Source organism: Phalacrocorax carbo, chromosome 3 (assembly GCF_963921805.1).
Source record: "Phalacrocorax carbo chromosome 3, bPhaCar2.1, whole genome shotgun sequence".
NCBI lineage: Eukaryota > Metazoa > Chordata > Aves > Suliformes > Phalacrocoracidae > Phalacrocorax > Phalacrocorax carbo.
In genome coordinates this window covers 14800349-14811260 of record NC_087515.1, presented here as the reverse complement: position 1 = coordinate 14811260, position 10912 = coordinate 14800349, and the positions used below count along the sequence as shown (strand labels likewise).

Below are 10912 nucleotides of genomic sequence, written 5' to 3'. Positions count from 1 at the left end.
TTAAGCAGTCCATTTGCTAGTAGACTGGTCCCCCAGAAAGCAGGAGCTGCTTCTGTTAGAAGATGCTACTGTTTGTGTTTAAATATGAGTCTATGCCTTAATGACAGTATACGTGAAAAAAAAATGTGTCCCTGAAAGGCATAGCACACCTACTCTTTTAAACAGTTTAGGCAAGAAGCTTCTAAGTATCGTGGGGAGTAGGTAAGTGAGAAGATAATCTTATGTACGAGAAACATTCTCATCTAAGACAGAAATGAAGATGAACATCGTTTGTGGGCCTGATAGAAATAGGAAAGCAGGTACCTTTCAGAGCAAGAGTTACAACTTTTTTAAAAGCCTGCAACAAATAAGCTGAGGTCTACATATTAAACTGTTCAAAATTCTTACGTGATGTTAAGAATGAAGTTGCACATGAACATTTCATTTATAAAGTGTTAAAAGGCTTAGCTCAACAAATCCATCAACAGCTGGATCATAACCAAATTTCTCTATTCAAATTCTCTACCGCATCGTTTTCATTGTGTGCAAACCATACACTGTAATGGTAGCTGTACAGTCAGCCTGTCAGCTGACCCACCACAGGCAAAAAAAACCAGATTTTTGCTAATGCCCATTCTTTGCCCACAGCAATAAGAGTGAAGGTTCCATCTGGCCCTCATCCTAGCTTTGAAATCAGTGTTCCCTGCAGTTCTTATTTCTCTGCGTTTAGAACAGTAAGAGCATGGTTTGTTTTCTGTTTTGGTTTGTTGTTTTTTTTTTTTCCCCCCCTCTCCCCAGATTTACCATCATTACTAGTTGTGTTGGAAAACAAAGGAAACCTGCAGGATTTGAGATGCAAACCTGAGCAGGCGTCATGTAGTTGCAATGCAGATTACAGTCAAATTACCACAGAGGAGTGCAGTTGTCAGTTTTCATCATGGAAGTCTGTGAAAGTACTGTCTGGTCTTTGAGGGCTTATAACTTGGTGAGGGGTGCAATAACTTGAGTTTTGTAGGAAATCTTATAATCAAGTGGTTTTAAATCAGAGTGTGTACTCCCCATACACACCTATTTTTGTGGAGAGATGGGGTAAGAATAACAGACGTATGCCAATTTGGAATGCACCTTTCATGTTTGAGTTTTGTGTTTTGTTTTTCTCTTTTTCCAGATGAGGGCTGTGCTCCTTAAGAAACTTAATGCTTCTGAGAAATGCTACTTCAAATCTGCTTCTCAGGCCATTACAGATTCAGGTGCTATATCCTATATTAGCAAACTGCTAATTTGGAGGTTGCATTCCAGTACATTTAGTCTTAACATGTGTAGGCTGCTAACCAGAGAAAAAAACATATCACATCCACATACATATGCACACGCTTAAAACTAAGGTGTTTATTACATGCTAATTTTACCAAAATCAGTGCTGGCAGAGAGGACCCCTCTCCATTGCAGTGTAACCAGACATATGCATACTGTCTTGGAATTCCTTCAGTCTCAGCCACGTGCTGCCTATTTGAAGGATCCCCAGTCTGGGAACTGCTATCACTGTGCTGAACACTAATATGCTTGCTGTAGCAATGTAAACATGGCCAAAATTAAAAACTCCAGGTGTGCAAAGAATTTCAGCAGAGAGGACTTTGTGAAAGGTTTTTTGTTTGAGTTTTAATCAACATACACATCTACTTCTTTCCTTAAAAGATCCTTATGAGCCTCTGGAAAAGGAGTGTTATTGAACAAACTTAGATGCTTGGCTTCTGTCCTCACCATTGTTGTTGCTGGCAGACATACCGAAGTGATGCAGTATGTTTAAAGGAGGCCAAATATATCCTCAGTGGCATGTAGAGGAAGTTTCCACAAAAGTCATACAAGAGAAAACACTCAGCGCAGAGATCTGTTCTGCTGTGTCTCTGCGATGTTCATCCAAATGGCTTACTCATGAGAAAATAAATAGTGCTTTATAACACCTTTCAGTTAAGCAAACAGGGCAATGGTTGAATTTAAAAGTACAAGGTACAGGAAAACTTCTCATGGCCAAATGTGGCCTGTGACAGTCCATCAACAGTTGCTGTATCACAGTTGTCCTCTTCATTTTTCTGTGCTTCAGGGTGAGCAATCAGCTCTCCTGTAACCAAAAGCAAATAGGCACTTAAATGCTGGGAAAGATGGTCAATAGAAGCATGAGGCTTTGGTAGTATAAACTTCATGGGTGACAGCAACAGAAGTCAGACTAATGTCCTGCCCTAGCCTGGACTTGTATATTTATCAGAATGCTAGCTCTTGTGAACTTAACATGGAGCCCTGAACTGTGCATTGCAAGGGTGGAACGGCAGAGAATTTGGTCAGATCTCATCAGGCTTTTTTAATGATTTTCAAAAGGAGAAGCGCCCAAATCCTAAAAACACACACTGACACCAAAAGCCAAGCCCCTGGTTACGGTGTTACAGTAAATGCATACTGCAGCGTAGAAAATAGGTGTCTGTGGATGATTTGGCATTCTTCTGAAAGCAGCTCTTGTGCAAGAAGCAATGGCAAATTTGAATGAAAAAAAGTCCTGAAATTCATAAAATAACCTTATGAGACCTCAGACTCTTAGCAGATTTTAAACTGTCTTGGCTTCTTCTGCAACTCACCTCAGATTCTTGTCTTTCTGGGAGAGTTTCTATTCCATTGTGATTCTGTATGTGTTGTGGGGCCTCGGCTTCGAGCTCTCTATCAGCCTGCACGTTGGGCTTTTCGTTCTCCCATTTTGCAAAGCCTTTGCTCTTCCCAGCTTTGCCATGGAACTTGGACTTCATTTTGGGGAAAGTATGGGAACCTGAATCATTCCAGCCTGGCTCATGCCACAATGGTTCTGTCTGTGTTGCTTGGCTGGTGGTTGCCCTCTGCAGCCGCACCGAAATTTTCCGTGAAGAGCCAGTGACAAGGGTGATAGCTCTGCCATCGAGGTCCTGGTGTTCTGCAGCAACACTGGGAAATTCAAATACTTCATCTTGGACTGAAAGAGAGGGTTGAATCGTTTATTTTAAATGTTCCACTTCAAGATCTTTACAAAAAGATAACTTAAGCCTGGGACTGGGAGGAGGTAACCCCCTATATGAAGCAGTGGTATAATTAGCAATATCCATTTGCTGCTTAGAAACTGAGCCTGGCCTTGTGCATGCATGTTTCTTTCTCCTTCCATCTGCATTCTCAGGGGATGAGGCAGAGCTAGAATTGTGCCCTACATCTCCCAGCCCCTGCCCGAAACTGACTTACAAGGAGAGAAGTATAATTTCCCTAACTATAGTTGTATTTCTTTTCAGCTGGGACAGGGGTGCCAGTATAGAGGATAGGGAGCCTCAGGCAGGAGACTAAGGCCATCACTGCAGAAAGGGATGTTGTAATCTGAGCACTGAATACAAGCCACAGTGCAGTGGAAAGTACATGTGCTGCTCTGTGCATTGATACAAAGGAAGAATTTAAAATGGCAGGAAGGACACTGGCTGTTAGAGAGGATTCCAGAAATGGTTTAAAATAGGAACAAAAGTGCTCTCACCTGGAGGCAGAGATGGACTGCTAGGCAGAGAGCCATGGTTGCTGCCTACTGAAGTTCCTCTGGAAAATTTTCTGCACGCCAGCACAAGCAGGTCTCTGCATTGCTTATGACAGTTGGCACCACAATCTGTAAAGAAAGGAACTGTCAAGTCACTAAATGGAAGGCCACAACTATCTGGTAATCCCTCAGTGCCATTAGCAGGCAGATACTGGGGGACTTTGAAGGAACAAATACTTTGACAGAAGATGCAAGGTCAGTTACAGAAATGGATCATTTGGTGTGAAGAGTGTACAAAAAATGGATCAATTCCATGGCAGCATATAGTAGAAATCTGGCAGCAGAAGGGAAGAGGGGGATGATAATTTAATGAGAAATTAGTTTCAAGGAAGAGACTTGCAATTACTGGTATGTTCCTGTGTATGCCATGCATAAAGCCTCTGCTCCACTGCATGAGTCTCCAAAAAATTTTGGGGGTTGTTTCTTGGGTTTTTTTGTTTGGGTTTTTTTTTTTTTTTTCCTATTTGACCCAGCAGGGACCATTACAGTAAACACACTTGGTCAGAAGACACTGGAGCATCCATACTATGAGCCTCTGGAAAGTCAGCTGGAGGTCAATGTTGACCACTGTAGGTTACAACTCGTCTAAGTAGCTCAGCAAGCACCATCAGCACAGAGTAAGCTCTGTGGACATGTATCATCCACCCGGATGAAACTTGCTGAGTGCCTGCACATCTTGCCTCTGCTGGGCTTTGCATCATTGCAGGTACACTCACCACTAGGTACATTTATCTGAAGTGTCACTGCAATATGGATCTTATCTACAAGAAGGGGCCAAAGGGTGGAAGATGTGTGTGCCCCAAACACAGGGTCTCTCTCCTCAGTGGCCCTTGCTCTTGTTTGAAAATTTCCATCCCCCTTGTTTCTCTGTTGCTTCTCCATGACCAACGTTTTGTTCTAGGTGAGCCATTGCTAAAGTGTTGTGTTTGTAACTCTCTGCTAAAAGAACCATTCTGCTAAGGGCAGCAGCTCTACGGTGCTCAGGGTGAGGATTCCAGTTTCTCCCATCACCTGTTCATAAGACTAATACAGAAGTACCTGCCCAGCTGTGGTTTTTTCTGCCCTAAAGATAACCCCACTCCTCCCCACCCCACCCCCAATAAAAGATCTGTCTTGGCAGTGGAGAACCTCTTTCATCACTTGCAGACCACACAGTCTAGCTTCATCTTATTATCTACAGTGCTAGGATAAGCAGCAGACCTGAACAGATGCACTCCCTCTCTCCCCCTGCTAGCAGTCTCAGAGCTTCAAAATAGAAGATGACAACTCCCTGCGCAAAGGCAGAAATCATCCATAGTGGGTGCAGCACTCTAGTGATGCTGGCATACAGAGCAGCTGGTAACTGCTGCAACAAAGGGCAGGCACTAATTACACTTGTTGACCGCTTTACGATCTGAGCAAGCAGCCCTGCTCTGTTACCCTCATGCTCCATTGCCTATCATTTTGACTCTACAGAACCACTTTTGCTCTCTCTCCACTGGGCCATTGTTGCAAGCAATGATGCAGGGCAGAGCTCAGCTTTCAGATCTCAAGTTGAGTTTACAGCTCTGCTGTGACAAAACCCTCTCTTCCTTCATCCTACCAGTAAAAGTATAGACCACAAGTAGCCATTTTGTAGCTGCTCAGATGACAGTAATCAGGAATAGCTGAATCACATAAGTTGGTATAGCCATTGACATATTCCCTACCCCTCTCTGAGGAAGAGATGCTCACAGGTGGAGAAGGATACACGAACTCAGTGTATCCTAAAAAACAATCCTGCCAATTCTTCACCCTTCTCATGGGAGCCAGTGTAAGACTAAGGGAAAAGAATGCATATAAGTACAGCTATGAATCCCCAAAGTGAATATTCCCCTGTGAATAATTGAGAAGCAACTACAGTTGTGAAAATCAACAGTGCCCTTCAGCCAGAGCTGGGCTGCTTGAGAAATAAATAGGTCCAGGACTTTAAGGCCAATGAGGATCACTACATGTCATTCTTGGTCTGACTTGCTCAATATGAATCACAGAATCGTTAAGGTTGGAAAGGACCCTTAAGATCATCGAGTCCAAACGCTAACCTGTCACTGCCAAGCCCACCACTAAACCATACCCTCAAGCACCATGTCTACCATTCTTTTAAATACCTCCAGGGATGGAGACTCCACCACCTCCCTGGGCAGCCTGTTCCAAGGTTTGACAACCCTTTTGGTGAAGAAGTTTTTTTTAATATCCAGCCTAAACTTCCCCTGGTGCAGCTTGAGGCCATTTCCTCTTGTCCTATCACTTGTTACTAGGGAGAAGAAACCGACCCCTGCCTCGCTACAACCTCCTTTCAGGTAGTTGTAGAGAGCAACAAGGTCTCCCCTCAGCCTCCGCCAGACTAAACAACCCCAGCTTCCTCAGCCACTCCTCATAAGACTTGTTCTCTAGACCCTTCACCAGCTTCACTGCCCTTCTCTGGACACACTCCAGCCCCTCAATGTCCTTCTTGTAGTGAGGGGCCCAAAACTGAACACAGTACTCGAGATGCGGCCTCACCAGTGCCAAGTACAGGGGCACGATCACTGCCCTGCTCCTGCTGGCCACACTATTCCTGATACAAGCCAGGATGCCACTGGGTGCAAGTACTGCATAAAAAATTGAAACATTTTATGCAAGCAACAGAGAGGGCTGTAAGAGCTCTAGGAATTTTTTGAAGTTGAATGTTTGCAGAAGATCTTACAATGAGATCTGCTGGGCAGTCTAGGGATGAAATATTTCTCTATTCCTAGCTCAGCCACTATTGCATTACAAGACCAGTTAAGCTTCACTACAGGCATGTGGAAGTACATGACAGCCAGCATTGCCAGCAGATCTTTTCCTGACCCCAAGTCTCAGCAGATACATTGCAGGATGTCTCTGTGTTAGGACAAGGACACTTGGTCTTCCAAGATGCAAGGTCTTTGCTGGTAGAAACTGACACTTCACAGAGTCAGTGGCTGCTTTGGACCTTTAGCTCACAGAACCTGCGTGGTCCTACTGGGTGCTATGTCTCCGAATGCGGTGAGACTTCATAGTGTACCAGCAGTCACTGTTCATGGACAGTACCAGGTGTAAAAGCAAAATTTGGATGAACAGATGTCATTATAGTAAGAAACGGAGTTGATCTACTTGTGCTAAAACCCACCACCTATAGCTTGAAAAAATCCATGCAATATTTATTTACCTTTGCATTTGTAGCCTTGTTTGATTATACCCCAGAGCTGCAAAGAAAGACAAAAGAACGTCAAGGAATCAGAAAAGAAAGCCGGAAGGAAAACAAGGTCACAATGAGGAAGTACCAATGGCTGCAAAAGCACAAACAGGATACAACTGCTCTTAACACCCTTCCTGTTAGGCAGACCTCCCCTTCTAATTGTGATAAGACTTGTGTGGCTTCCCCCTTATTTCTACCACTTGTAGTAGGACTACCTGAGAAGGAGAGACAGACGACATTTGCTTCCAGGAATGGGTGAAAAATTGCCATTATACCAAGGTTACCGAAACCAGCAGAGCAAGTTCTGCTTTTAGGCTGAGTTAATGTTATCTGAGAGGGAATTTCCAGTGCACATCCATTCTCCAAATACATGAATAACAACTGCAGAAGAAAACACCACTGGGGATAAAAACTAGGTTCTTGGTTCCCATACTGGTTGCCAGCATACCCAGCCATAGCAACCAGAGTTGTCTGCCTTTTTCCATTAAAAAAAAGGTTGAAGATTGAAACAGGTAGAAAAGCCACTAAATTCCATTTTGCCTCCTCCCAGTATCTGTCCTTGTTGATGTACATAACAACCAAATGCTAACCTTCCAGGAGGCAGTGTGTGCAGTCCCACTTTTGGGAAGCTTTCACTGCAATACGAGCAGGATTGCTTGGAAGTAGGAAAATTCCCTAGTAAATCATTATCTATACACTCAGAAGCACTGTATCTACAGCCATTGCATTATAAAAACAAGCATTTCCACTCTAAGTGGCAGATAGAGGAAGGGGCAGTTTTTCTAGCCCTAGCATTAAAGGGAAAAGATATGAGACTGCAGTGTTTATTTATCCTGATCTCATTCAAAACATTACCAAGGAGGGAGAGCACACTCAGGCAGCTGAAACTGCACGTGGCCTCTCACCAAATTAATAAGAACCCATGCACAGTATGCAGGGGTGAATACGGTCATTAAAGAAATGTTCAAAAGGAAGAGCTGGAGAACGTTCAGAATACAAAGGAAAGAGTAAGATAAACAGAATAGGAAGAGTCGGGGGTGGGCGGGGGAGAATTCCAAACACTGCATAAAAGAATTTGCAAGGAAAAACAGGGACTTGGAAAAGCAAAGTAGATGACAGGGTGGAAGAAAGGTGAATAAAAGAACAGAAGGGACAACAGTGAAAAAGAGGTCCATAGAAAGCTTGCTGTTTGCTCTTTTCCAGCAACAGTGGAGCCCCCCACCCCTCTTTTGGAAGAGCAGCAACAGGGCTGTTGCTGCTTAGCTTTACATTACTTTTTTTTTTCTCAGGTCTTTTTGCCAGGATCACCATAAGAGACATGGATTGTAGTTTCTTTCATTTAAACTCTAATCTGTTCCCACTGAGGAGCGTTCTCGTCACCTTCGTAGCTCCGTACCTTCCTCCTGCTCAAATTTGGCACAGTTGTGATTACACACAGCAGTGAAGCTTAGCTGAAGTGCCGTGTCATGAATTCTGACCAAAAGCTTTGAACCTGTCTGACACAGCTTTGCTGCAAAGCTGGCTTGAGCCAGCTCCAAGGTAAGAGGACCTGTGCAAATTCATATTCTAAAGCTCTGCAGGATGACTGGTCACCTACACTGCCACATGGTGCAACTCAAGCTGTGGGATGGAACTACGGCCAGCCATGGACATATCAGTTTTGCACTGCTTAATGGCATTAGGTTTTAGCTTGACCTTTAAGGTTTGTATCATATTAATAACAGATATTTTATTGGATACTGCATGCATTGCACTGTCATGTCAATTCATCCCACTACACTGTCAGTGCACATTATTTTGACTGTGAATCAGTGTATCAGTTCGAAATTAAGTTTCCACCCATGGATGAGCAGCACTGAAACGCAGAACAAACATGCAGCAGATTTTGTAGTTGGTTCCTGTCCTATCAGCCCAACTCATCCCCAGGACAATGCCAATGACTTCAGTGAGCTGACAGGAAAAATGACCCTATTTCCATTTCCTGTACAACCCCTTACTCATTTGTATTCCTGCACTGGATGTAATCAGGGAGATGTGAAAAATCCAACAATGGCCAATTAGCAAATTGATGCAGGAGAGGCCAGCATCAGGGTGGAGAGGTCATTGCAGGGCAGTCCTTGGGCCTTGGTTTGCTATGGAAGCCTTCCAAACATGAATCGAGTGTCACAAATGCAATGACATCTTCCCGAGGCTGCAGGCAGCCTGAAACAATAGGCTCAGGCCAGCGACCATCCCTGCCCCATTGGTCTGCTGGAGCTGTTAGCTCAAGAGCCCACCAGCACATTTCTGAATCAGCATTGACCATGTCACCTCCAAGGTTTTTGCAGTTCTAGCGGAAATAGGTGGAATTCTTTCTTCCCTATGGCTTGATCAGCGGTTGTGATAGGGAACACAAGCATCTGAACAAGACACACACATCACAAAGGAAGCAAGCGGAAGACGGGAGCACGGACAAGAGCAGGAACACCAGAGCTGAGAGGAGGCACGTTTTTGCACTTAGCAGTGCTGTTATTGTTACTTTCAGCCATGAAAAAATATTACTTAGTGGAAAAGTTCATGTAGTACAAGCTGGAGATTTTGCTGCTGATAGCAGAGGCAGATCTGCGCTGGAGAGCAGGGACCATGTTCTGAGTTTACACCTTGTATATGGGTCACACATAAGCTGAGAACATGGGCCTCTGCCCTTACTGCTTAAACTGTTTAACGTGAATGTTTGATTTCTGCAGGGTGTGTACAGTAATGTAACTTTTAAATCATAAGAATTTGTTTTTATTTACTATACTCGGTTTGAAGTGAAAAAGTTGGAGGAGGTTTACAAGTAATACAAATATTCACAAAACCAATAATTTCCCAGCTATGTATAAAGCACTCTAATAAGTGGCATCTGGTAAATTATGGCTGAGAGAAAAAGCAAATTAAAAAAACCTCATATAAATAAACAAAAATATCTTATTGTGCAGAACTGCTGCAAGCACTTTTGATTTCTTGACCAAATTAGAAGATCTGTTAATTCAACAGAGAAAGGATTAAGGCTGTTATGGCCATTCAGAGAATTATGAATATAGCTATGTTGCCATGTGCAATTTCCTGAGAAAGAACGGCTTTTGCTTCATCTACATCCTCTGTTCCAGACACCCATTTTCCCTTGAGCTTGTTTACATGGGAAATCAAGCCAAATTAAAGAATTTAAGATAAACCAAGTAAGGCCATTCATACAGTCTCTAATATCCTTTAGATAACATAATTTTATTTTTTCCCCTGCCTCAGTAATTCTTACAAATGCCAGTATTCAGGAACCACTAAACTAAAACTGGATAGCACAGCTACAATGTGAGTAAATGCTTTGTGCTTCTGAATGCAATGAGATATTTGGCCAAGGGACTTTAGCAAAGTGTGGAGCCAGCTTCACCCTGTCTATGTCAAGGGGTAAAAAATTGTGTTTAAGACATACTACTATTAAAAACATACTTACAAATCCTGCACAGTGCTCGCAGAAGGTTGGTTTAAGATAGGTCATCTCCTGAAAGTTATGAATAAATCCTGGTCCCATTTTACACTGGAACTGTGATTTAGCTCTCAGAAAGTAAGCCATCATTTCTTCTTTGCTTATAAGACCATCTCTGTGAGGGGAAAAAAAAGTAGAGTCAATCTGTCACTGCTCACAGCACCGAACAGTTCAGGATTTTCTCAATGTAAAAAGCACACAGCACACAAAGTACATTGTTTGAAAGAGCTGCAACAATCCTGGCAGGAAAAATCCCTCAGAGCCTTTGTGGTTCTTATCCTTCATTAAACAGCAAACACTGAACTTATAGCATTGACCTTGGTTTCTCACCTGTTCATCCTATCGGAGCACAGACCAGGCCATTAAGTGAAGGATCTTGACTTACTGCCTACAAATACCAAGTGGTTATGCCCCTGGCTGACCTCCAGCCTTGACAGCCAGAGATTCTGGACAAGAATTATGAAGCCCAGCTGGCTAGGAAATATATATTATATACACCTCCTAGAATATTTGTTACCCTCCCTGTGGTACATACGTTCATTTCCCCTGTCCTGTACACAACTTATTTGTTTCATCAGTCTGATGCCTGGTCTGGATAGAGCATCTCCACTGTACTTTGACA

The 10912-nt window shown here is 43.2% G+C and overlaps 1 protein-coding gene across 5 annotated transcripts in view; it reads right to left on the bottom strand.

Annotated features, from left to right (window-relative positions):
* Nucleotides 1-1348: 1348 nt before the first annotated feature.
* Nucleotides 1349-10912, bottom strand: part of RASGRP3 (RAS guanyl releasing protein 3) — a 66119-nt gene continuing 56555 nt past the window's right edge. For all 5 annotated transcript variants that reach the window (XM_064445928.1, XM_064445924.1, XM_064445923.1 and 2 more), the window contains 5 exons: nt 10258-10405; nt 6756-6792; nt 3512-3637; nt 2607-2971; nt 1349-2098 (listed from right to left, as the gene is read on the bottom strand). In XM_064445928.1, the coding sequence (XP_064301998.1) occupies nt 2090-2098; nt 2607-2971; nt 3512-3637; nt 6756-6792; nt 10258-10405 (685 nt within the window). In that variant the 3' untranslated portion in view covers nt 1349-2089. The remainder of the gene's footprint in view (nt 2099-2606; nt 2972-3511; nt 3638-6755; nt 6793-10257; nt 10406-10912) is intronic.